This window comes from Pagrus major, chromosome 8 (assembly GCF_040436345.1).
Source record: "Pagrus major chromosome 8, Pma_NU_1.0".
Lineage (NCBI taxonomy): Eukaryota > Metazoa > Chordata > Actinopteri > Spariformes > Sparidae > Pagrus > Pagrus major.
The window spans coordinates 1,998,226-2,024,527 of record NC_133222.1 but is presented as its reverse complement, the minus strand read 5'-3'; the positions used below and the strand labels follow the sequence as shown (position 1 = coordinate 2,024,527).

The 26,302-nt window shown below is 40.8% G+C and overlaps 1 protein-coding gene across 1 annotated transcript; it reads right to left on the bottom strand.

Annotated features, from left to right (window-relative positions):
* Positions 1-4,317: 4,317 nt before the first annotated feature.
* On the bottom strand, positions 4,318-18,839 carry tnnt3a (troponin T type 3a (skeletal, fast)). The gene is made up of 14 exons (XM_073472955.1): positions 18,783-18,839; positions 16,942-16,984; positions 16,693-16,706; positions 15,463-15,603; positions 13,184-13,201; positions 12,342-12,360; positions 12,181-12,226; positions 11,967-12,083; positions 11,755-11,832; positions 11,381-11,494; positions 9,852-9,964; positions 9,503-9,593; positions 8,787-8,827; positions 4,318-4,543 (listed from the first exon to the last, which is right to left on the bottom strand). Exons 2-14 carry the CDS (start codon positions 16,959-16,961, stop codon positions 4,507-4,509), a joined length of 849 nt encoding a protein of 282 aa, XP_073329056.1. The 5' UTR covers positions 16,962-16,984; positions 18,783-18,839; the 3' UTR covers positions 4,318-4,506.
* Positions 18,840-26,302: the final 7,463 nt, after the last annotated feature.

Sequence of the window (26,302 nt, the reverse complement as noted above, 5' to 3'; positions counted from 1 at the left end):
GGCCAGAACGTCGACCTCGTTAACGAGAAGTTAATGTGGTCACTTTTAATTCAGTCTTAATGCAACAGCTGTTAAATCAGGAATAAAAAGGAGAGGAAGTCAGAATTACACGACACTAATCTCTTATTTTATAATCGATATCTAGTATTTTCCTGAAGACATTTTGGGAAACTGAAAACAGGAAGTACATGAAATAAAAATGTAATTATTTTGGCTTCCATGTCAAACAAACGAAACACTGATTCGATCAGGAGTGAGCTTCTGTATTCGACCCCAGACTCCAGAGTACATTTTAGATTTAGATGAAACCACTTGAATGCTGGGAAATGTAGTTTCTGCCACGTTTCTTTGCTGATGAATAGAGATCAGTTCACTTCTCGCTGTATTTTTTTTAAGTTAAGTTTTTCTTTAAGTTATGAAAAGATATTTTAAAGGCTCAGCCGAGTCGTTCAGACGGAGTTTCTCTTCCTCTCTGTGTATTTTACTTTATTTGATGAAGGACGGAGGCCAAAAAACAAACAAAGAGAAAACATCCATTTACATTCCTCCACTTTCGTCCATCTGAAGTCCTAAAGCCCGGCTGTCCAGTCCAGTCCAGTCCAGTCCAGTCCAGTTCCCTCAGGAAGAAAAGAGAACTGCAAATGATCCTGTGATATTTTTAAAAGATGCCAACGATAAAAAAACCTGCAGGAATAAACAACAGATCTCATCCACAGACACAAACAAACACAAACACACACAGCTGTTATTGTGTGACAGTATTATAGTGACTTCCTGTCCAAGTCACGGATGTTTCACTTCACTGCAGCGGAGGACCAGTTTTCTTGTTTTCTGTACATATTATGTAAATAAGAGGCGATTTGTTCCAACTGAAAAGTATTAATTATGTATTTAATGTTTCCGTCTGTATGTGCTTTTTGTTTGTTGTGAAAAATGTTAAACTTTATATTTATACATCTGAAAAACTGAGTGACAGACAAATAAATGAACCTGCTTATTTATACAAACAAACAAACGAACCGACGTGATTTATTTCATTTCTGTGTGAAAAGTCTTAATAACCTTTATGATTCAGGCCTCGGGATGATTTTTATTTTTTATTCAGGGTAAAAAAAACCAAACACATTTAATAATTTGCACAAAAACAAAACATCTGAATATTAAGTTTATTCATGAAGATTTAATGTTAAAATGACACTGTGCCACTAATATTTACAACATTAACGAGGTCATAACACAATTTTTCTCCATCAGCGAATAAACAAGCTGCTCTCAGAGGAAAATAAGGTCCCAGAACACTGATTGAAGCTAGAGAGGTGGCAGGGTCCGCCACATATAAACAAAGTAAAACAGTATAAATTGTGTTTTTGTCCTTTAAGGTCAGTTTGTTTATTCAGTTTATTCAGTCATGAAAACAAAGAGAGTTTATTTATTTAGTTTGTTTGTTTCTCTGCTCATTAACATTTATTCAACAAAACTACAGACTGCTCCTTTAAATAAGACTTTAAAATAAAATATACAGTAACTAATATAAACTGAAACATGTAAAGAAGTTATATTTACAGTGTCTGAAGTCCTTTGTAATTTATTTATGATGGAGTGAATTATTGAATCAGTGAATCATTTAAATTTAATGAAGATTAAACGGGTGAGAAAAGAGAAAATGGGAATAAAAGTTCAATTAAAGTCAAATAACTTTCATTTTTAAGATGTAAACATGGTGGATGAAGGTTTCTGGAGAAGCAGTGACAGTTTGAGAAACTGATTAAAAAGTTTAGTCAGACACTAAAACTACAGACTGCTCCTTTAACTGCAGCTACGACAGTTTAACAGTGATCATCAACCAACATATAAACACCATGTCCTAAATATTACATTTAGATTCATTCTCATAATTTTAATACCAGTGTTTTTAATATACACGACCGAGATCAAGTCCTCTGAGTCAAAGAGCAGCAGCGCCATCGTGTGGTTTCATAGAAGAACTGCAGGTGTTTCTGCTCCGTCGCTTCACCTCCAACTGCTTCAGAACATCTTCTCATAAAATCAGATTCAGAACTTTATATTCAGAAACTCCTCTGAATTTAACATGCAGAGTCCACACGACCTGTCCTCCAGCAGAAGTTCAGATACTTGTGTAGAAACAGACTCTGGTAAAAGTAGAAGTGCTGATTCAGCTTCTTTACTCCGGTAAAAGTAATCGAGTACAGGCTCTGACATGTACTCAGAGTATCAGAGTAAAAAGTCTCCCTCTGAAGGACATTTGTGGTCAAAGCTAACTGAAGCTCACGTCATATTAATATAATTCAAAGACTATTAAAGTTAAAGGTAGAGTCAGTAGGATTTGTCCCAGCTGTTCCTGAACGCACCACAAAGATAGTTGATTGTTGAGTCTCATTCCCAGGACGTCAAATAGCCACATGTTGGGTTGGTAAAGCGTCCCGAGCAGCAACAAAGAGAGAAAATAAGAAGATCCAGGCAGAGGGCTGCAGGGTCTCTGCAGGGACTGGACCCCTTAAACACCTTTTCCCCATAAGCTTACATGGTGACACTCCTGAGCGTCACCGCCCTGCGAAACGACTCTTTTTAATCATCATTTGAGCCATTCAGTCCAAAGTCTAGGACAGTCCAAAGAAAAGTCTAGGAGAGCAGCAGGAGACGTGAACTTACCGCAGACGGTGACAAACAGTGGCGGCCTGCAGAGCCCGGAGAGGCGGCGCTGACCTCTGGGGTCACACTGCGGCCCTGACCCGCTCACTGACACCGGGTCCATCCCAGCTGACTGTACCGGGGCTCCGGTCCGCTCCGTTATCATGCTTTAATACGTTAAAACAAACTAACGGGTCGAGGCAGAGGTACATCAAGCTCGGTTCTGCAGGTTAAATCACTGTTTTTATCAAAGGAGTCTGGTGGATCTGAAGACAGCTTCAGTAACATCAGTTTGTCTGTGCAGGTCATCAAAACTCAGGTGTTCTCAATCAACAACCACACCTGCTTCCTGCTCGCTCCATCAGACTGAGATATCTGTGGACACACTGAACTTACACCTGAAAAACACTTTTTATCTTCGTATTTTCTGATAAAACAATTTATTTGAACCATCGCTGCCTCTTGGGTCAGAACTTCTTGTCACGTATAGAAGGAAAGCGGCTCGTTTGGAGTTCAAACCTGGTTTCTACCGTTTAAAATGCAACAATGTTAATAAAAACATATAACAAATGTATGATGAATGTAATCGTCCCCTGGAGACTCTGGTGTTACTGTGTGACCAGAAGTCTCTTATTTATTTTACTTCCTTTGACCTGTTTCCTGCAGGTCTTGGTTCGGTCCAATGTCTCGTCTCAGTTTTAAGACATTTTCACATTTATCTCCAGATTTTATTCATGTATGAAGCTTTTAGTTGACGTCATCGACTTTATTAGTCAGGAACACAAACGGACTGATTGACATGATTTAGTGAGTTTTACATGATGGACAACATGTGGTGTGATGCCCTGTAGCAGCCATTTTGTGCCGGTGTCACCTTCCTCATGGATAACACGGCTTAAAAACAAAGGTTAAGTTTTCATTTATGTGTTTTCATGGAGTCAAAGAGTTGTGGAATCAAGTGCTCCGAGTTTAAATGTGAGAAAAGGAAGTTAACTTTCAGACATTTTGCTGTGAGAACAGTCGACGAGACAAAGATTCACAGATTCAAACCTCTGAAAAGACGAATGATCACATCACAGATCGACTCCACGATGAAACAGCTGTCTGAGCAGGAAGTGACGGCCTTTAAACTTTTAAACCAGAGTTACTTGTTTCTTTTTTTTTACATTTTTAAACCCTTTTCTTCTTCTTTCCTTTTCCTTCAGCGCCCTTTTGATTTTACTTATATTGAATATTTGACATTTTCAATGACATTGTCTGTATGAATATAAGTAACTGTATATATTTTTATTCTATTCTGTGTGTGTAGCTTCATAACTTTTGTTTCATTGTGCAGCTCTGTGCTGTAAAATGAACCTTGAAGCCTTGAATAATATTAAAATAAACGACTTTGTGGTGATTATTTGGTCTCTGGGGAAACGCTGAGCCTCGTTATCCTGCTCTGACAAAAAATCCGATTCAACTCTGCAGTTAGAAAACAGCGTTGAACAAACGACTTTAAAATTACACGGCTACAAACACTGAACTTTATTGACTTCTGAATAAGAACAGATCTACAGACATGGCTTGAAGAGTCACACTTTATTTACAAAAATACTGAGAACCAAACAGTGGAGGGCGAGGAAGCGAGATGGCGAGCAAGAATTCGTAGGCTTTCTTTTTTTTTTATTCCTATTGAGCAGCAGCTAAAGGCTCCTGGTTGCATGTTTCAAGACGTGGGTTGATAACCGCAAAGTAGACCTCAGCATGACTGGCTTCTTCCGAGCTACGGCCTTCGCCACAGTGTGCATTGTTTCATCAGGCGTGTGTCCGAGACGATCGCAGTTTGGTTTCTGAGCAGCGGCGGGGCGAGGCGATCTACTTTCTGCGGCGAGCGGCGGCGCCCTTCTTGCTGCTGTAATACGAAAAACACAAAAGAAGATGGAAACATGTCAGAACAGGACAGTCACACACAAACTGTACGAGGAAATGGAGGTGGATGTTTTGCATCTTCCCGCAAGCAGTTGATTAGCATGTCTGCTAGCATGTCTGCTAGCATGTCGTCTGAAATCCCGTCAGAAAATTAACTTTTTCAGAAGTTCCCAAAGATAAACTGTTAAATATAAACACTACAGATAAACACTATTGAGTTTGAAGTGTTGTAAAAGTTTTACTGCGTGCTTTTATCGCAGACTGTTGCTAACGAAAGGCTAATTAGCATAGAAAGCAACAAACTTATTCTCCCTCTTGTTCAAATATGTTTCATCAACACGATAAGATGACGATGAATTCTTCTTTTTTCTGTCTTGTTGCATGTAACAGTTGTTTTGTATATTTATGTCATCGTCCTGAAACCTTTGAGTAACGTTGCTACTGTCTTCTTTCTCAAATGATTTTATCATCAGCAGCAGCATTTTCCTGAAATTTAGAAAGTAACTGAATGATCAAAGAGTAGCTGACAAGGTTTTGGAAGGACGATGAGAATGTTTGTGATAAACTGAGGCTGCTGCTTTGACTCCAAAATAATCAGAGAGAGAAAATAAATAAATAAATAAATTGTCACATTTTCAAAGGGATTTCTGGTCGACATGCTAAGCGGCAAAAAATGCAAAATTTCCCGCCGCTCACATCAACAACATCAGACGTCTCTCGACACGTTGAAGACGGAAATCAATCTCAAACTCGTGCAGCACTTACCTTCACAACCTGAATCATCTCTGAGTCCCACAGATATCAGTGTTTCGACTCTCACACACAGTGAAATAACCGGGTCAGTACGAAGAGAAGAGTCCCGACCTTCACACTGAAAAAGGATGCACTGCTCTACATCGTAACTGGACTTTTTAACAGGATATAATCAGCGCTGTTTGTGTCTGTGAGTGTCTAACATTTAGTTTGTATATTTGCTGAAGACGGCTTCGTTAGCCTGGAGGCTAAATAACACGTAAAATGTCTGGTTGTCCAGACGGTATTGATGCTACAATCGTACTTTATATCGACCAGTTTCACTTCTGAAAGGTTTTTCATCCTTTTTCAGAGAACATCAGGGAACTTTCCTCAAACAATGTGACACAAATAACCAGATTTCATGTGAGAAAAGTTAAACTGATTAAAGACGGAAAGCTAATGTTAAAAAAAGGGACTAAAACAATCCCAAAAGTAAAGATATCGTGTTAAAATATTACTTTGTTAAAAGTGAAATAAAAAGTACAATATTAGCCTCCAACATGTAGCTCAAGTAGCAGAAAATGGAAAAACTCAAGTTAAGTACGAGTACCGCAAAGCTGTACTTGAGTAAATGTACTTAGTTACATTCAATCACTGCTATTAGCTGGTTAGCTACCGTGCTAAACTTTCAAAATGGTGTCGGCTTTTTAAATAAACAAAAAGTTTATCTGTTTCCTGAAGATTTATAATTTTAGTGATTAAAACGTAACTGAAGGAATTTAATATTTACAGATAGTTCACGGCGGACGCGACCAGAACACGTCGACCTGTGAGGTGAAAGAGGTTCGATCTCTACCTGAACCTCCAGGCCGGCTTGTTCTCCGGCCTGCTTTCACCGGCGGTGTTAGTGAGGTTTGGTGTGTTTATGGCTTTTTGTCTCAACTAAGTGACACAAAAAATGGACGAGAGTATTTGAGAAAGTCCTCATGCTTTAGGAGTGGAAATACTGAAAAGTTCAGTTCATTAAAACTGAATCTTTTCCATCGTGAAAAAAACAAAACGTTCTCATTCACAACTCCCCAAATACAGCAGCTCGTCAGTGGCCTAAATATGCAACATCTGGTTTGACTTTCAAAATAAAGTGAGCTGACACGCTATGACATCATGTTTTATGGGTCGAGGTTCGGTTCTGTGTAGAAAAACATGAAGCTTTGGGTTAAAATGACTTCATTCAGTCGACTTACGTGACGTAATGTAACTTTAAAACAAGTCAACGTTGACACTTAAATCCTGATCTCCTGATGAAAGTCCAGCGTGTGACCAGTGTTGTTAAAGTACGTCAGTCACACATACGAAAAATACTTGAGTAAAACTTTTAAAGTAGTTGATATTAAATGTACTTAAGTATCAAAAAGTACGAGTAAAAGTAAATAATATGTATAATTAAATGTACAGACTATACAACTCTGTGTCGACTGATTACAAGCCTGCTCGATTATTATATTAATTAAAAATATCCAATATTTATAAATATTTATAAAAATTAGTTACTTTGGCTCTGATGCAGCATGTAATCTGTAAAGTAACTATTAACTGAAGTTATCAAATGAATGTAGTGGAGTAAAAAAGTAGCAGAAAATGGGAATACTCAAGTAAAGTACAAGTACTTTGACCCATCAAATGCCCCAAACATCCAATACTTCTGACTTCTACTACTTCTACTTGTTCTTTATACTGCGACAAATCTGTACTCAAGTACAAGTACAGTTACATCCCTAAAATATTACTCGATTACAAGTAAAACTAATGGTATCCAAATAATACTTCAGTAAAAGTACAAAGTAGTCTTCTCAAACGCTGCTCAGAGTATTAGTTACTTTTTAACCACTGATGTTTAATGCATTCAATCAAGCACCCAAAAAATGAGTAATCTGAGTAGTTGTAATTAGTTACCACTGACCAAGCTGCCATATTTGATGCATGGACCTGATGTGTCGGCCCAACTGATCCACTGTTCTGTGCCATAAACTGACATCGACTGTCCTGAACGGTTCTGACAGTCATGTCTTCACGCAGACAACAGCTGGAGTGTCAGTGAACGCATCACGACAGTACTTACTGCTTCTGCAACTCATCGATGCGGTTCCTGAACGTGAGCACCTGAAAAAGCGACACAGCAGCAGCTTTAACACGTTTACCTCCGAGGAGAAGGACTTCCTCTCTGCTCTCCTGAACCGGCTCCGTGGGCTGAAAGCTGCAGACTGAGGCATCATGGGAAACCGACCACGGGGGCGCGCTTATCATCAGTTTTGCTCTGTTTTACTTTAGTTTGATTTCAAATGGATGTTTTGACCTGAATTCTGTTATTTGTCAAATCAGGTTATCAATTAATCATCCGACACAGAAGAAACCACAGAGGAAGAAACACCTGCTGGTCTTAATAATCTGATGATTGTTGCGTTTAAGGCCCGTGGTGGTTTCCCAAAAGAAAGAAACGCGGTCACTTCTGAGAGATTCGGCTTCAGCTCGACTCTGAAACCTCGACAGACTTCTACTTACCTGTCGGACCGCTCGCTCACACACCTGACTGAAGCTCAGTCAGGTGTGGAGGAGCTCAGCACCACCTTCACACCTGATATCTGCTGACAGCTGAAGAGTTTGATCCATTAAAGTGACGTCGCTAATAAAAATATAAGTTTGTTTAACTCAGGAGCGTCATCGTCAGACATATGTTGTTGTTTAATAACAGAAACTAAAGTCGGCTATATTAGGAGTTAAAAAACAAGATAAATTACATAAAATAATGACGTCATTTTAATGTGAAGCTCCCGTCTGAAATGTAATAATATCAGTTTGTATAAAATGTTTCCTGTATTTTATTTTGATACATTCTATAAGCAAGTATTTGTAATTTGTAACAAGATACTTTCTGATGTATTTGTGCCCGTCTCTGACTGTCATTAATACATTTTTAATCGATTAATCAATTAATCATTTAATCATTTACATCCCTAACAAAAACGTGTTTATTATAAGGAGAAACAAATACAGTTAGGCTTTTATAAAAAGATAAAATTAATCTCATTAGTTAAATACTGTGAGGATTATATGTGTATAGTTATTTTTCAAAGCGATAAGAAAATTTGAATCCTGATCCGGCGAAGATACGAAAGTGGAGTCGAGATAACTGACTCATATTTGGTGATTATTATATTATTATTATTATATACTAAATGTTTCTAATTAAAGCTGTGGTGCCTCCTAAAATAATAATAATAATTAAACTCACAGCTGAATCCTGAACTTGTCGATCGCAGCCGTCACTCAGAAACAAACTCTTCACGTCTTTCTGTCAGTCGTGTTTCGGTGGTGCGTCGTGTCCTCTCTCGGCCAGCAGGGCGGCGCTCTACTTCTCTGACCTTCCTTCATGCTAACATGCAGCTAGCCTGAAGCTATCAGGCAAAACACTGCCCCTGCTCAGCTCTACTTACAATTTACTGAGCTCCTCAACTCTCTTACGCAGGGTTGTAACCTGGAGGGGGGAATCAACACGGAGGGTTCAGATCTGGAGACACGCTCGGCTGGACGTCACCTCAGGACGCCAGCGTCAACATCAACAACACACAGCTGCTGTGGATTTATGGCTTTAATCAAAGTGTGTGTAATGTACCTGTGATGTTTAAAATTAGATTCATGTGTGTGTACTGTGGATTCATGTTAACTGTTCTGTGCTTTAAGCTCCTGGTACCTGAACCTTAATTTGAAGAATATAAAATGTTTTTCTACAAAGTTTAGCAAAAGTAAACAAAGTTGTTAGAACTTAAAAACACTTTTAATTAATTAAAAAAAAAAAAAAAAATCCACCTTAAACGACTCAAAGAAAATGTTAAAGTACCAGGTTCTGTCTGTTGCTTTGAAAATGTTTCAAAGCAACAGACAGAACCGGGAAAACTTCAAGAAAATATAAATATCAAAACTTAAATTCAAATTAATAATTCCCTCCTTGATAATCTTCTTTTCTTCATGTCAGAACAAGACATTAAAATTCACTAAGTATCTGTAAAGGGGATGTTAAAAGTGTGTTAAGCTATACAGGATTAATTTAGTCATTTATATTGTGTCAAATATATTTTTAAAACAAACGTCTGTCAGTCACAGAACTTGTCTTCTGATCGGCTGTAAACAGTAACCAGGGCCGGAGTCTCACCTCGTACTTCTGCCTCTTCAGTCTCTCCATGTGGTCGAACTTCTCAGACTCCAGCTGGACCATCCATTCATGCAGCTCGTTGATCTTATCCCTGCAGGAAACACGAGAACACGAGAGGACGAGATTAAATAACATCCTTCAAACACGACGAGGACGAGAGCGTTTACATATCTCATCTGATCGGAGTTTAGTTTTGTTTCCTCTGATGCTCCAAATGTTTCACTTCTTTGTCTAACTTTCTTCGGGGTCCCCTCTTAGTGGTGGAGACATGTAGTGCCCTGTTGGTAATATTGACGTGTATGTGTGTGTATGTGTGTGTTTGTCTGTGTGTGTGTGCGTGGACTCGTACTTCAGCTTGTCCTCGTTCAGATGGTCGATGTTCAGCTGCTTGCGTCTGGCGGCCAGGATCTTCTTCTTCTTCTCTCTCTCAGTCTCTTTCTTGCCTCCTCTCTTCTGGTCAGCCTGTTAACACACATACAAACAGCGGTGATGGACTGTAACTAAGTACATTTACTCTAAGTACTCTACTTAAGCACAATTTTGAGGGACTTGTACTTTGAGTATTTCCATTTTCTGCTACTTTATACGTCCTCTGCGATACATTTAGAGGTAAATATTGTACTTTTACTCCACTACATTTATTTGATATTGGATACTTTAATACTTTTACTCGAGTACTATTCATATGGGAGACTTTCACTTTTACCGAAGTAATACTTTAACATGATATCTTTACTTTTACTCAACTTTTGAGTACACTAATAAAGACGTTCCCACATCTTTTACTGAAGTAAAAGCAGCGGAGGAATGTAACTAAGTATAATTACTCAAGTAATATACTTAAATACAATTTTGATATATTCTTGTACTTGAGTATTTTCCCTTTTCTGAAGAAATATTGTACTTTTTACTTCAGCCCCTGTGATTAATGAGTATTTTTACTTCTGAAACTTAAAGTACATTTTTCCTTTTTTTTAATTCAGTGGATTAGTTTTAGACTGTGGTATTTATACTTTTACTTAAATAAAGTATCTGAGTACTTCTTCCACCACTGAGTAAAGCTGCAACACATCAAGTTTAAAATACTCTGTTACAAGTAAAAGTCCTGCATTCCAAACCTTGGAATGTAACTAATTACATTTATGTAAGTAATGTACTTTATGTTCTTCTTTATACTTCACTACATTTATTTACCACTTACCAGTAAATGTACCCAATGATACTTAAATACCCAGTAGTATACAAAGTATCTATACTTGGCTCCACACTGATGAACTACATAATTAAAATACTCTCAAACAGAGTAATATAATACTCTGTAATCATATAAAACTGTAACGAGTACTTTTACTTTTGAAACATTTAGTACATTTTTTCTAAAACTTTTTTTACTTGTAATGGAGTATTTTAAGACTACGATATTTCTACTCTAAGTACTTATTCTGCCACTGAGTAATAGTAGAAATACAACAGTTTACAAAATATTCTGGTCCAAGTAAAAGTTACTGAGTCCAAGTATAAAGAAAATATAAAGTATAAATGTAAAAGTACTGATTTAACAGCAAAATGATCCGTCCGTGTTACATTTTTATGTGTTCTGCTATTGTATGATTATTATTGATGCATTAACATGAAAGCACAATTATATATTGTATTTTATAGGATCGTTAGTGTAATCCAAATCTGCAGAGTAACTAGTAACTACAGCTGTCAAAGTAATACAGTGCGGTCAAAGCATATATCAGCATAAAAATGAAAATATTCAAGTGAAGTTCCTCAGAATTGTTTGTACAGTCTTACTGTGAATACTTAATCTACTCAGTTACTTCACAGCACAGAGTTACTCATACTGTGGAGAGTATTAGTGGGAGTACTGACTCTCTGCAGGTGGCTGCTGTAGTTGGAGCCCATGCTGGACAGAGCCGACTTCTTCTTGGCATCCTCATCAGCCTTCTTCTTGGCGTCAGCCTCCTCCCTGATCCGCCTCTCCTCCTGGTTCACAGAAAACAGAACAGAGTGAGACCTCCGGGTCAGATCCACCGTTCACTCTCTGGGACTCAACACAGGAACCATTAAAAAACGGGACTGATGTTAGATCCATATATTATATATTTATATATATATAACAGATGAGTTATTCATCATGTCATCAGACGCAAACTGAGATACAAATCAGCTCCACAGCTTCTCAACGAGGCTCCTCCTGTTCGATTTGTGACGTCACCGGAGGTAAAAGAATAAAAACCACGAACCTCACGTCTGGCCTGGCGCTCCTTCTCCTTCTCAGCGCGGACCCTCTGCTGCTCGGCCCTTTCAGCACGACGCTTCTCCTGCAGGACGACAGAAAACACGGCGTCAAACACATTTTAATTTGAGACCGCTCTCGAGTCTCTCAGCCAGCAGCTGGATAAGTTAGCTTAGCATAAAAACAGTTAGCCTCGCTGGCTCCTGGCTGAAAACTCACAATCCTGTCCTTGAGAGCGATCAGCTCCTCCTCCTCCTTCTTCCTGTGCTCAAAGTGAGCATCGATCAGGGCCTGCAGCTCGATCAGATCCTTGTTCTGACGTTTCTTCTGGATGTCCTGCGGGCCAGACGCACAGAAAACAACAAATCAGCCCAACAGAATCTCTCGACGTCAGCAGAAAAATCCCTTGTGTGGTGGCTTCAGGTCCGCTTACATCAAAGTCCACTTTCTCACCATCAGGGATCTTGGGAGCGCTGGGCCTGCAGGAGACAGTGTTGTCGGTGTTGAGTTGTGCTGATTATCATGTTTTCTGTTCATGTTTTTCTCTTTTTACAGTCAAAATGTGAACGGAAATCAATCCGAAGGGAAACTTACTTGAACTTTGGCTTCTCCTCTGCAGGTTAGGAAATGAAGAGGGGACAAGTACATGTCATCGGGTTAGAAACACTGCAGATTATTTCATTTCTCAGGCATTATATGGATTAAACTGCATGAGTTTCGTCTACGTGACACATTAGATTCAGGTTAAAAACTGTAGCCTTGTTTGAGTCAGGGTTAGGGCGACAGAAAAATACTGAAAGAGCAAAAACTTGACTGAATCAGACAGTTTTTCGACAGGAGATCGTGAGGTTTGGAGAACATCTGGCTGTGAGTGCGGCTGCAGTAGCTCTGAATGTGTTTCTATGAAAAAACATCAGTTTTCTTGTTTTTTCATTCGACTGAGACGTCACTTTGACTCACAGTGTGTGCCATGTTTTTGTTGGCTTGACCCCAAAAAATGTTTACACAAGCAAGACAAAGTCAGTTTCCCCTTTTCTTTCTTTAGTTTGAACCCAGATTCGGGCGGCTCCATGCCATGCAAGATGACGAGTCACATAGCAAGAGAGTAACGGTGGGGTCGCTGCGCAGTGAAGCACGTGTTAGCATCTCATATTCTTTCACCCTTTTTCTCCTCTAGCACTCTGAATATTTAAAAAAACTCAAGTCTTTCAATAAGCTTTTATAATTGTGTGTTTTCTTTCAGAATTCAATCTCTCAGTGCCAATCGGGCAGCGCTCCTGGACTTTGAACGACAGATAAAATTTGGACAGACATGTTTTGTTGAACAGCAGGCGTTCTCCCCCTGAGTACAGACGTCAGACCTGGACCCTGGTGGTCCTCCCAAAACCAGAATGACAGATTTTTTGTTTTTGAAAGTTCTTTTGAAATCAACATACCTTCCTCTTCAACGGCCTCTGCATGCAGCAAGCATCCAAAACAAAAGCAGAATAAACAATAGTGTTAGCAAGCAGTGAACTGTACTGTCACCACCAGTCAGCTTAATACAGTGAAACCATGAAACTGTGGCACGAAGGAAGAAGTGTCGTAAAATTCTCAAACAATCGCAGAGTCTCAGATTTTAAAGGAATAAGTTGTTTATAAAGATAAAAACACGTTTTCACTGTCGATTATTTTCTCGAGTATTCGATGTTGTTTGGTCAGAAATATATTGATCGGTGTTTCCCAAAGTCCCAAAGCTTTTAAGTACGGATACTTGAGTATTTCCATTTTGTGCTACATCCACTTCACTACATTTTTGAGACCATATTTATATTCATATTTCATATTTAACTTTAGTTACTAGTTACTTTGCAGATTGAATGTTGCATCGGAGCCAAAGAAGTACGTTTTTCAATTATTAAAAAAAAACAAAAAACGAAAAACAACAAATTACAATAATCAGAAAAATGATAAATAACAGATAACAGGCTACATATAAATACAAGCAGGCCTATCATTTACTTTTATTCCTCCTTTTGACACTTAAGTACATTTATTATCAGATACTGATACACTGATCAGACTTTTACTCAACAGCTATTCATACGGGCGACCTTCAGTAATATTTTAACACGATATCTTTACTTTTACTCAGGGACGACTGGTCCTAGATGACGTCTTCAAATGTCTTGTTTTGACCACAACCCAGAATTTTGACTTATTTTATCTTTAAAAATGACTCAAACTGATTTATCGCTTGTCAGAATAACTGCTGATTACTTTAATAGTTGACAATTAATCGATTAATCGTTGCAGCTCTACTGTTACCTGTTCTCATTCATGTTAACAGCAATGAGAAACAAAAACTTTAACTGAGGAGTGGAAGCAGTCGGAGACACACGGCTCACTAAAATCTGACAAAATAAAGGTTTTAAATAAAAACCTGCCGGTTGCATTTGTAATACTCAGCTTTAAATAAAAGTGACTAAAGGCCAGAATTTGAGAATTTGACGATCGGCGACATGAATTCATAGAAGCCACAGTTTCACCTTCAAGCAGAATAAAATCCTTTAACATTTAAATCTGCATTCACACGCCATCAGACGCTTCACAAACTTCAGCTTCAACTTTCAGCGCACGCTTTAACTTTGAATAACGTTTGGCAATAAATCAATTTCTACTTCATGGCGTGTGAATACAACACTGACTTTACCATTAGCATGTTAGCATAATGGGACAGTAGGCGAATTTAGAAAAAGATGTAAAACATCATTTTCTATAAAAGATGAATAAAAGATGTAAAACATCTTTTTCTCGTCTCTTTATCCAGTAAACATGTTTGTTTTCATGCTCAGCAGCACATTTTCTCCCCTTTAACAGAAGCAGCTCAACGTTTAAGTTTGTATGTAATCTGATGCTTACCTTCGTTACACATCAAGATCATGAAAAAACAAACATGTACGCCAAAGTATTAGCATTATATTAGCACTCAGAGTACGTATGGTACAGTCGGGTTAGACTGATAAAAGAGGCCAAAAGAAACAAACTCAGTAAATATTCTGTTTGCAATAAAACGTTTGTTCACTGTGAATGTTGACATGTTTATTCGTGAAGTAAAGTAAGTATAATGAAGCAAAACATAAACTAAAGGATTTATAATAGGCTGTATTGTAGCCTACTGTAGCTATGCTAACATGTTAGCATGAACACTGGACACATCAGAGAGGTTCTTACTGTCCATTAAAGTTGACAGAAACATTTCACACCTTCTCAAAAAGACGATTTGATAAATTAATGAAGGAATTAATGAATTTTTTGGACTGAGAACGGGAATCTAACCGAACAGAATCTGAGCCGGTTGTCGGGCCGGACTTTGCCTCTTTGTATCAGCCTAAAACATGAGCTTCAGTGCAAAAAAATACTCAAATATTAGTCGTACAGTAACTGTAGAATATTTGGGAAGGATCATTTTCAACATATCGACATATGTTTAAAAGTTTACAGTAAATATAAAAAAGTTATCACATCCCAGCTTCGCGCCCTTTGAGTGCGACATAAACGGGCCGTCTTTGACTTAGAGGTGAAAGGAAGGTAGCGTTAGCATTAGCAGACATGGTGAACATGTGTGCGGATCTGGATTAGCCGGGTCTGTCTGGCTTGGCCATAGCCCGCGGAGCGCACCTGTCGCCTGGGGAAAGGATGATAGAATACCCCCTCCCCCCTCCATGCCACATACCTTCAGGCTCAGGCTCAGGCTCTGGTTCTGGTTCTGGCTCTGGTTCTACCACTGGTTCTGGCTCTGGCTCTGGCTCTGGCTCTGGCTCTGGCTCAGGGGCCGCCTCAGGGGCCACCTCTACTTCCTCTACTACCTCCTCTTCTACAGCTACACAACATGCAGCGAGTCACCGGGGGAGAGGAAGGGCGGTGAGAGGGTTAATGGAAGCAGGAGAAATGAACAGGGGGAAGAGGTGAGTGGATGAAACATGAGGAGGTTCATGAGGCGGCAGTTTGGGGGGAAACTGCCACCGGATGGAACTAAAGCAGGTGAGACAGCAAGCAGTTACAGGAGGTAAAAGGTCGGTCATTGATGGTCAGTCATTGATGGATGAAGTGTGATTGATTCCTGGGATACCTGCTCTGCGACTCGTGTGGTGGAAGACAGAAAGAGACAAAATCTAATCCTGACGCAATCTCCTCTGTTTTAACCTGTGTCTTTTTCATATTCCTTCAATAAATGTTAGTGTCAATCAGCATGCCACAAAGTAAGAGAGTGGAAGTAAGAGCACACATGGTTTTGTTTTTTTTTAAAAGTGACTAACAAATTAGTATCAATGACATGAGATTTATCATCCGGAGTCTGCCGGCTGCGTCTTACCATCGTATTCTTCACGTCCGTCCGAGAAAGAAAGGAGCAGAAGAACATTATCAAAAGATCCCGTTTGTACCCATTTTTGACAGAAAACAAAATGTGGGTACACTGGGGATCCATGCTAAGCATACACAACACAGTCCTCCTGGGCCGAGCAGAGCCGGACTCTTCAGGTCCGGGCTTCTGTTCAGCTCAGGACGACCGCTCAGTTGCAGATGGTTCATGCAGAGCTGCAGGACCTGTTGCCATCAGGTCAGTGCAAAATGTGCGAGATGTTCTTAGATTTTGGATTTTTTCACAGCGTGTTTGACGCTGTCCTGATGCCAACACTGGTGCCTGCAACCATGCCACAGCGGGAGGATAATATATGTGTGTGCAGAGAGAGCATTATCGCACAACTTGAACCTGGAGGAGTCAAGCCAAACCTGCAAAGGAACAAATTTTGTCCAGAGCAAAACGTAACTCTCTACAGGGATGGAAAATCAGTTAGGCAAGGTTCAGAAATAATACTGGGCTTCAGCATGGAGCTCCGGACTGTACCTAGACCCAATGTAGGGGGACGATATTTTCTTAAATAATGAAAATGATGCTACTTACCCTCGAGCTGATCACTGCAAGAGAAGGGAGAGAAAATCCGATTTAGACTTAAAGCTCATCATCCAAAGAAGATTCACGCTCGAACAGAGAAACAGCAGTTTGACAAAATAATCTTAATTCAGCTTCAAACATCCGACATCGACCTCTCAGATTATCAAAAAGATATTCAACGACGAGTGAGTTGAGATCAGTTTGTCAAACTGCTCACCAGAAAGAATTTTTTTAATTTGTGAATGAAATGTGACTTACACTTCCTCAGTGTCAGACATGGTGAGAGTGGACTTGTGGCAACCTGGAGGTGAGAGAGAAGAGAGGAACTTCAAGTCAGCGAGCAGACGAGCGACTGAGCAGCCTGCTGCTGTATTTATAGCTCGGGATTAAGTTGCAGATGTCTTAAATATCTCGTGACGACCCCGCCCCACCCGACCACACTACACCTGCTCGCCTGCACATATTTTCAACACCACCTCAAAAAAAATGTAAAATTCTTTCGGGTAAGGATTTAATTCCTGAAGTTTTATCTGCTCATCGTTGTTTTGTTTTTGTTTTTAAGGATTCTGGTTTAAAAACTTTGGATCTGAACATCTTCAGTTTTATAATTAGCGTCAGACTTTGGGCTGAAATTGGAGCCTCGGTCCTGAATCTGCTTCTCTGATGATAAACGAGAAGGCGGCCAAACTTAGATTTATGCCAGTGGTGTGTTTTTTGAACCAGTGAGAGAGGAGATGAATGTCTCTCTGTTGCAGGAATAAAAAGACTCCGCCGGGGCTAAAGGTCGACCTCCTGACCTCTCCCATCGCTCTGCATCCACGAGGCATCCCAAGACTTTATTTTATCTTTAGAAACAGCTTCCAGCAGCTTCTGTCACGGCCACAATCCCTCTCAGTCCGGTTGTGATTGTAAAGATTCCCGACTGGAAGCGATCAAACACCCTTCAATGATAAACACACATGACCTGAATTTATTCAGGATTTAATCTAGATGTGGGATTAGTTGCTCATTAGCTTCGTTAGCGTGAGGCCACCATGAAGGCGTCCCGACTTCACAACTATTTCCATCAGAGCAGCTGCACAGGTCCCAGATCCAGTTTCCTAAACTTGAAGATTGGGTTCCTTGTCCTGGACCAACACCCATAATTCCACCTTCATCTCCTTATCTGGCCGTCTCGCTCTCACATGGTTCCTTCAATCATCTTCCTGAGGGTCCCTGCTGACTGAGGACACTTTGCTCAGGAATTAAAATTAACCCTGCGAGGGAGCCGAGAAGGTTAAAGGTCGACCGCTCGGCTTCATCCTGCCTGTAAATTAGTTTTGGCCAACATGTGATTAAACTCTCCACTTTTAGATGTTTCCTTTACATCCAGTCTGGAGGCTCTTGGCTCCTGTTCAACACGTTAAAGTGTTTATCCTCTTTAATGTAAACACATGCCGCGCCTATTTACAGCTTCACTAATGGACCACAAACTCAAACCTCTGAGCTGAAGACAACCTGCGATCCAGAAAGTAACATCAACGTCTGAAATGATCAGAAGTAACGAGAAGCTTCGTGTCCGCTGCTCTCTCGACGTTACATAATTCATTAGTCATCTTCTGTCTCCTGAAGTGGAAAAGCTGCTTCAAAGGCTTTAAGCCATCTGTAAATCCCTCAGGTATGAACCTCCGCTGGGTCCCTGGACTCGGACCAAAGCGGCACAAAAACAACAACAGAGGCTTTTTAAGAAAACACCAGATGTCCTGCAAGAACTTCACAACTTCATATTTTAACCTCAGCTGCAGGTTTTTTACAAGCTTATAACCAAACTGCTCAGCTCAACACAAGAAAACTGCAGCTGTAGCTCCTCAGACACAAAACACAAACTACAACTGAGCTCAAAGACTAAAGCGTCAAACTCTCCGGGCTTCACGCTGAAGGCCCGGTTCCTCTCATCTGAACACAATCGCCCCTGACCTCGGCCGCAGCCTCTACTAGTCGTGGCAGTGATTTTTAACACGGGGACTCAGCCGTCCACAGTTTGGGTTGATGTTTGGGGACATTGCACTTGAGCCTTTCTCTCTAGCACTCACACACTCACTCTCTCCCCTCTTCCTTACCTCAGAAAAGCTGAAAGAAGCGAGCTCCCTGCTGGCCGAGACAGGCTGTAAGGTTCTGCAAACTTACCGCGCTGATTATGTCCTTCTGTTATAGTGACACACGATCCGCTCGGCCTCCCCATTGGCCGAGGAGTCGGCCCGGAGGCGAGGCCGGGTAGGGTCGGCGACTTGGGCGCCCCCCCCCCTCCCACTGTTGGCACTCAATAAGGAGATGGAAGGGTTGAATGCTAAGGAGGGAAGCTCAAGTTTGGAGAAGGGGGCAGCCAAGACGCCCCCAGGTTGCTATTCTGGGGGCAGCTGCATTAGGCAAGCAAATTTCATCTGAGGGTGAGAGGAGAGCTGGACGACAGGGAAGTGAGCCAGGTGTCCCTGAACCTCTTACAGAAGTCTGGGACACATAAACATAATGTACAGCTTGGTCACAGGAGGACAAGGTCCCGAATAATCTGTTGATCCAACATGTTAATCCAACACGTTGATGCATCGTCTGCTTCGAGTCTGAACGTCAGCGAGAGAGGGCGGGAAAATCAAACACATCAAAAACAAGCAAAGTCTGCAGACTAACATCAAAAACATCAACATTCATTTCAAATTTATGCCAAATGTTTGTTATGTTGAAGATTCTGGATGAAAATATTAAAGAGCACTAAAGAAACGTTAATGAGAAGAGAAAGATCTTCATTAACTGATAAACAAACTAAATCAACACGACTGAATGAACTGAACACACAAACTGACCTTAAAGGACAACACAGTTTATACTGTTTTACTTTGTTTATATGTGGCGGACCCTGCCACCTTCTAGCTTCAAACTGTGTTCTGGGACCTTATTTTCCTCTGGTATTTATAGTATAGTAGTAAATATAGTCCTGTGTGTATTTGACCTGTATTAAAGAGGCACTATGTCAGTATAGTATAATGTCAGTATAATATAAAGCAGTATAAATTGTGTTGTTTGTTTATTCAGTTTATTCAGTCATGAAAACAAAGAGAGTTTGTTTATTTTGTTTGTTTGCTTCTCTTCTCCCAAAACTACAGACTGCTCCTTTAATGAAGCTGATTGTCCAAATACAAAAATAGGAAATCCAAAAAAAGCAAGCAGCAAAGGCAGAGGAAGAGAAAAGTCCAGACAGAAGCTGAAGCACGCAGCCGAATCTGAGGCAACAAAACAAAAACAGTGTAAAACTGAACGAACCGAAGAAACACAGGGGAGACTAAAGTTTCCTACCCAAAACTACAGACTGCTCCTTTAAAACAACGTCAGATGACAACTGAGATATGACACAAACACCTCCTCACAGGCCGTCTGTCATGTTTCATGTTATCGGCTGAATTAAAGGAAAAATGCTTGTGTAACATCCAAAGTCAGAGTGTGAGGACGAGGTTGTGTTTGTGTTTGTGTTTGTGTTTGTGAGCCTTTATTTTGGTTTTCATATCCTCCTCACATCAGTTTGATCTGTTACTCATGTCTTTCAGTTCAGCTGTAAGTCCAAACGAGTTGCAGCATGAATCACTGAGCAGCTTGATTTCTAATCTGGACCTGTGATCGAGGTGTCGCTCTCGATTCCTCTCGGGGATCCTGAACGATCCTCCGGTTTCCTCCAGGGGGCGCTACAACAACAGGAAACAGAGAGCAGAGCGTCTCGGTCACAGAAATGTGGGCGTGTCAAATGTTTTCATGTCACAGGAACACAAATAGACAAACGTCAGGCCCGTGGACCTCCTGTGTGATTCTGTGGTTTAACACATCACATTAACTCCCACACTGCACTCTCACTCCTCAGTGAAAGAACCAAAGGAAGGAGCCACGACCCAATCCAAGATTATAAACCCACTGAGAACCGTCCTGTCCATCATAAACCATCAGAACCAGCTGTGGCACCATTTTAACTCTGTGAACGACCTCTAACATCCTCCTGAGTAAACATGGGAAACCCCTGAAATACTTGTGAAACCCAGTCTGAGCACAGGACGTGTTGTCAGTGGATCATTCAGAACCTGCAGTGGATCTTTGTTACTCCATGATGGATCCCTAAAACCCTCTCTGTAACATCTCAAGGACCACAAAAATCTCCCCCAATACATCAAATCAATCAATAAAATACATCGATCACTCTGTGGTTCTTCTTTCAAGGCTCACATTCACCTCCGTAAGGACGCTCTTGAACTCTCTCAACATAAACACTCGTCAAAGACGTCAGGAAGACGTCCCAGTACCTTCACAACGCACTACAAAGCCTCCTGGATCTTGGATCACGACGTGTCCCATGAAATGGCTCGTGGAGTCCGATCTGCTTCCTGTAAAAACAGGCAGTAACAGATATTGATGAATGTGCACTCATACTGGATATTTTTAGGGACACCTGGAGACATTTCCAGCTGTTTTAGCTGCGACCAAAACCAGCTGTTTTTTCACGGGAAGTCGGACTGACTCCATCCACCTTAGAGGCGACCAGAACAGGTGGTTTAATCCAAACCACGATGTTTTCTGACACTGACCAGCTGGTTTTCACGGCGTTGTGACGAGAGAGAACAGGAAAACTCAACCTAACAAATGTAGCTGAGACGTAAAGAAATGTCCAGATTTTACTTATCAAAAGTTTATTTAACATTAATTCTGTAGATTTGTTTGATCCACGGCAGCGTCGTAAAAACTAATAGAGCTTTTATTGGACGAGATGTTAGGACACGCCCCCGCGTGCAGGATGAGTCATCAACCTTTTTGGTGACACTTTTCTGAGAAGCCCGTGTCACAAAAACAGTCATTTTAAAATCATTATTTCACACTTTTAATAATGTTTTAGAGGAAAAGAGAGACTTTTATTCTGAAATCCTAAAAGCTCTGAAGACGTTTTATTTTTTAAAAATGATTTGTCGACAAAAAAGTGTTCAATCAATCCGACCTTTAACTTCGTCACACGTTATAATCACTTATAATGTGTTATAATGTGATCATCAGTAAACTAGTGCGTCCCCGTGTTATAGGCAGCTCTGATACATTACAAGTGTTCATTGTTTGTTCCAAGTAAAGTGAAGAAAATAAGATTATGTCAATGCAAATCCATTCTGCTAATGTTTATAATGTATTACAGACATCAGTGTGATATATGAGGGCTGATATGATAATACGACGCTATTGGTGCATTATGCCACATTATAAGTATGTTTATAATGTGTTATAATGAATTAAAGACACTTTATAGAAAGTGTTACCACACTGGAAATCTTTTTCAGGAAGAAGTCTAAAATTTCACAAAGTAAAACCTGTAAATTGTTTTTGGTCAGATTCTTGTGCACAGATGAGATAAAGATTAAGACACGAGATTAAAACAGTTAAACAGTCATTTTTGACTTCATGGGAACTTTAAAGAAACCTAAAACCTCGTGAAGAACCAGATGAAGAAACTCTCACACTCCTGAGAATACACAAAAGTACTCACACTGGAAATAAACCTCAGTGAGCCTCACGCTGCGCTCACATCATAAAGGATCGACCAAAGAAATGGAAAAGATTCCCCATTTTTACAACTTACAACGAACTAACATAGAAACAAACTACACTGAGAAATAAAACACAGATATTGAAATATAATTTCATTTGATTTTGATATTTTTGTTCCCTCACAGTTCTGTCTTCATGTCATGGAGCATCAAAACACTGTGACAGTTTAACACGATTACATTTGGGTTTATGGCAGATTTGACGTTATCACTGTCTGCTCCCCCGTCAACATGTTTGTTGTTGTCAGTAACTCTTGGCGCCTCTGTTGGGGCAGTCGGTGATCATCCGCTGCTCTAGTCAGTCTGGTGTCTCCTGCACCGCTGGCACTGGTCAGCCCGTGAGTTGTGGCTGTATTCTACTTTTTTATCAGACAAATTCTCGATTACAAGAGAGTGTATTAACCAGAAATGCTGCTTAGTTATGGCAACAGGTTGTAAATCTGCAGAGAGTTGTTTCCTTTCACGCAGGCGCAGAACGTATGATCTTGCCGGCCGTCGGCTGTAGTCTTTGCGGTGCGTTCAAGTGCAGCTTCTTGGCTGAGACGCAGTCGACTTGAGCCGACTCAACAGTCGGACTTCGTCGCAGCTCGTTGTTTGATGTCAGTTTGGTGCATCAGGGCTGTAAACATCGTTGCCAACATAAAGGACACGTAGATTTGCATCATGTATGGACATATTTATTTTCATACTGAACGGGGGCATTAATGAGCCTTAACACTGGATCCCATAGGGCTTGAACGTGGCATCAGAACCTGTCAGAAACTTTAAAATCAAAGCCCGACACCTCCTCTGAATAAGACCCTTAGAAACACAGATTATCCGTGGAGCTCATTGAGGGACCATATTCACCATCAGGGGTGTTTTAAATCCACCAGTACGGGTGCAAGAACCCGTCAAGAATCCAAAACCCATCAAAGAATTTGTCAGAATTTAAACCACGTCATATTAATCATATTAATCTCTTTTGTCTGGAGCCCCCTGCCGGTTCCCGAGTCGATCCCTGACAGACCCCTGGGTGGCCCTCGGACCCCACTTTTAGAGCCTGGAGGTGGTGAAACCTAAGGCCCCGTGGCCTCTGGGCGCTGCGTCTCGCCTCGCTCTGCTGTCACGACGACGCTGCTGTCACTCTGAGCAGCTCACAGGGCTCAGGATTTATTTTTGGACTGCCATGGCGTCTGTTCCTTCCATTTGTAGGAAGGGGGGTCGAGTTGGGCTCAACATGAACCTGCCGCTCTGACACTCCGGGCTGGGACAAGCAGGCAGCAGCCGGCCGGCCGCCGCCTGAGCAGCAGTCGCACAGGTAAACACGCCACAATTACACCTTTTATTCTCCAGATAGAGAGCAGGGAAGCTGTTAGCGAGTGTGAGGGAGGCAGCTGCCGTCGAACGCAGAGCCCCCCACCTCGGCAGCCGGAGATCAGAGTTTGAAGAGCTCAGGGTGTTTTTTTCTCTCGTCCTCAGTGCAACAGTCAAACACCAGCAGGGCTGAGCTAAGTGTTAGCCTCGCACTGAGTCTGCTCCACACTCCACTGTCAGTTATCTGTCCTGGCGTGACTGAACGATGAGCACATTTTCAGCTGTAACTCCCTGTTGTCTCTCTGTGAGGAATAAAGTTTCGTATTTTACATCGAACCTGAATGAATGTTCTCTCCTGTTCTGTGAAGGGGAACCTGCCTGGAGCGCTTTGAACACCAGCAACAAGTTTTTACCTGGTACGTTCCTTCTTTCTTCCATCTAAACTCACTGTTTGTTTTTTGCGTGTGAAGCCTCATAACTGCACCTGGGGGTAAATGACTTTTTGGGGCTGGATTCATTTACTTAAGGAGGCCATTGTGGACCAGCTTGGTTTTTTATTACACGGCTATTATTACCCTTTCCTCTTTTGAACTCGCATCCTGAAGGCGCTCCAAATACCGAGCCTACCAGAGCCTTAAAAGGAGGAGAGAGCTCTCGAGTGTCAGGCCCGGCAGCAGGTTCAGGGAGGGATGTGGGCGGAGGAGGTGGGGTGGGGGGGCTTTAAAACACAAGCAGCTCTGGCCTACATTTCACTGAGGTGACACACATAGTAAACTGAGGATATTAAACAGTTGTTTTTGCACAGATTGCATGATGTCAGTGATCCTGCGTGAACTCTGACTCTTATTTCAAGCTCAAATTAATTATACGAATGTTCGTGCAGCGTTTATTTTTAAAAGAAAGAAGAGAGGAGCTGCATCGAATCTCTCCGAGCTCGTTTCGCCGTCCTTTTATGTTAAATTCCCGTCCTCTCGTGTGATTGGGTAATCTCCGTGACAATGTATATTTGTGAGGCCCTATCGGGTGTCACGAGGGTGTGATGTCATGAGGTCGGATGCTGTGCATTCACTTTCACCCTTCTGCAGATATTTATAAGCGTCTATAAGCGTGTTTTTATGTGGGAAGAGACACGAGAGGATTCTGACGCGACAAAAGCTGCGAGGATAAACGTCTGTCAGCTCACAGAGAGGCGGACGAGCTCCGCCCTGGTCAGAGGGCAGCTTCCGGCAGTAAAACACAAGTATAACATGTTTAGGAGTTGAAGCTAATGATGAAGAAATCTGGTTCTTAAATCCAGAGTATCTCACCAGAAACACAACAGATTTCCAAGTTGATGTTTGTTTATGTTCACGCTTCCCAGAGGATGTATCGTAAAGATTTTATTGACCTCCTTCCCTCTCCTCTAGCGCCTTCACTGCGAGTTTTCCAAATTTTTACACAAAAAAACATCTAAAACAAAAACGCTTATATTCCCTTAAAAACTTTCTGATCATATTCCAGCTCCCCTGAGGATGAACCCTGTGACGTTAATGACTTCAGGACAAATTGTCTGTTTGTTTTTTTATTTTGTTAAATGTTTTAGTCGGTCACAAATTGACATTTTCGCACCATTTGTTGGACCCAAAATTAAACCTTTAATTGTCGTTATTGTAAACATTTTGAGGATGGATCAATCAGTTAATCAATCAGACTTTATTTGTAGCACTTTTCACACAAACTAAACGTAGCACAAAGTGCTTCTCCATAAAAAAAGGAGCTGAGGAACTGAGGAAGCACACAACGCTATCGCTAATAAAATACATAAAAGCCAGATTAACATCACAAGCAAACTTGACACCAGATGAAAACGGGACAATAATCAAACAGCTGAACATTTTCTAAAGACATAAAAGCTGCCTGCATGAAAACATAACCAGAAATATTGACGGCACATCAAACTCCAGCTCTGAAATATAATCTCAGTTTCTCTTTGCCGTTGTGAGCGGTTTTGGTTGTGATGCCCCGTGAAGCTGCAGAGGCCCGGTCCGATCTGCATCACAGCATTCTGATTTATTGTTCTGTGAAAGTGATGCAGCCTGTAAGTCTTAAAAAAGGAGTGATGAAGAAGCAGGTGATTGGCCGGCGTCCTCGCTGCCTCCAGAACTAAAATTAGGCCAAGTTTAAAGTTTACAGGATCAGCTGCGAGGCGGTAACATCATCCAGGAGGAGTTCGGCTCGAGTCTCCTGCTGGTTTATCAGCTCTGATCTCTGCATTTATAAACCGCGCTCACACAAACATGATGACTCGTCTTCTGTACGTGTGTGTGGAGTTCAGGTTTCTGCTTTTATAACCGCATGAAAAACCTCCTCAACTTAAAAATGTCTGATTTATATGTTGAAGGACTGCAGGCTCCTCTGGATTTCAAAAATCTTTAAATTGTTTCTAAAAATATATAATTTTTCTTTCTCACTTGTGGAGTCAAACATTAGTTTGTTTTATGAATTTAATTATTGAAAGTTAAACAGAATTTTTATTTCAGTTTTCTGCTCTGATCTATGAATCAGTTAATCCTGATAAACAGACATCTATAGACAGTCTGTCGTCTTAAATCAATGAGCTGCAGGCACCTCGACGTTTGAAATAAAATAAATTAAAAAATATCTGAATACAACTCTCCACAGTGCACACAAACTATTATTTGTTCTTGATACTCTTGATAAGCTTTGATAATTGTGGACAATAA

What these genes read in the sequence shown, in the direction of transcription:
- tnnt3a (XM_073472955.1), bottom strand. Translation starts at nt 16,961, where the DNA reads ATGTCTGACACTGAGGAAGT. An exon ending in AGCGCCAGGCCAGACGTGAG is followed by an intron (nt 11,495 to 11,754) that starts GTTCGTGGTTTT and finishes TCTGTGAACCAG; the next exon opens with GAGGAGAGGCGGATCAGGGA. An exon ending in GTTGAGGAGCTCAGTAAATT is followed by an intron (nt 4,544 to 8,786) that starts GTAAGTAGAGCT and finishes TTCGTATTACAG; the next exon opens with CAGCAAGAAGGGCGCCGCCG.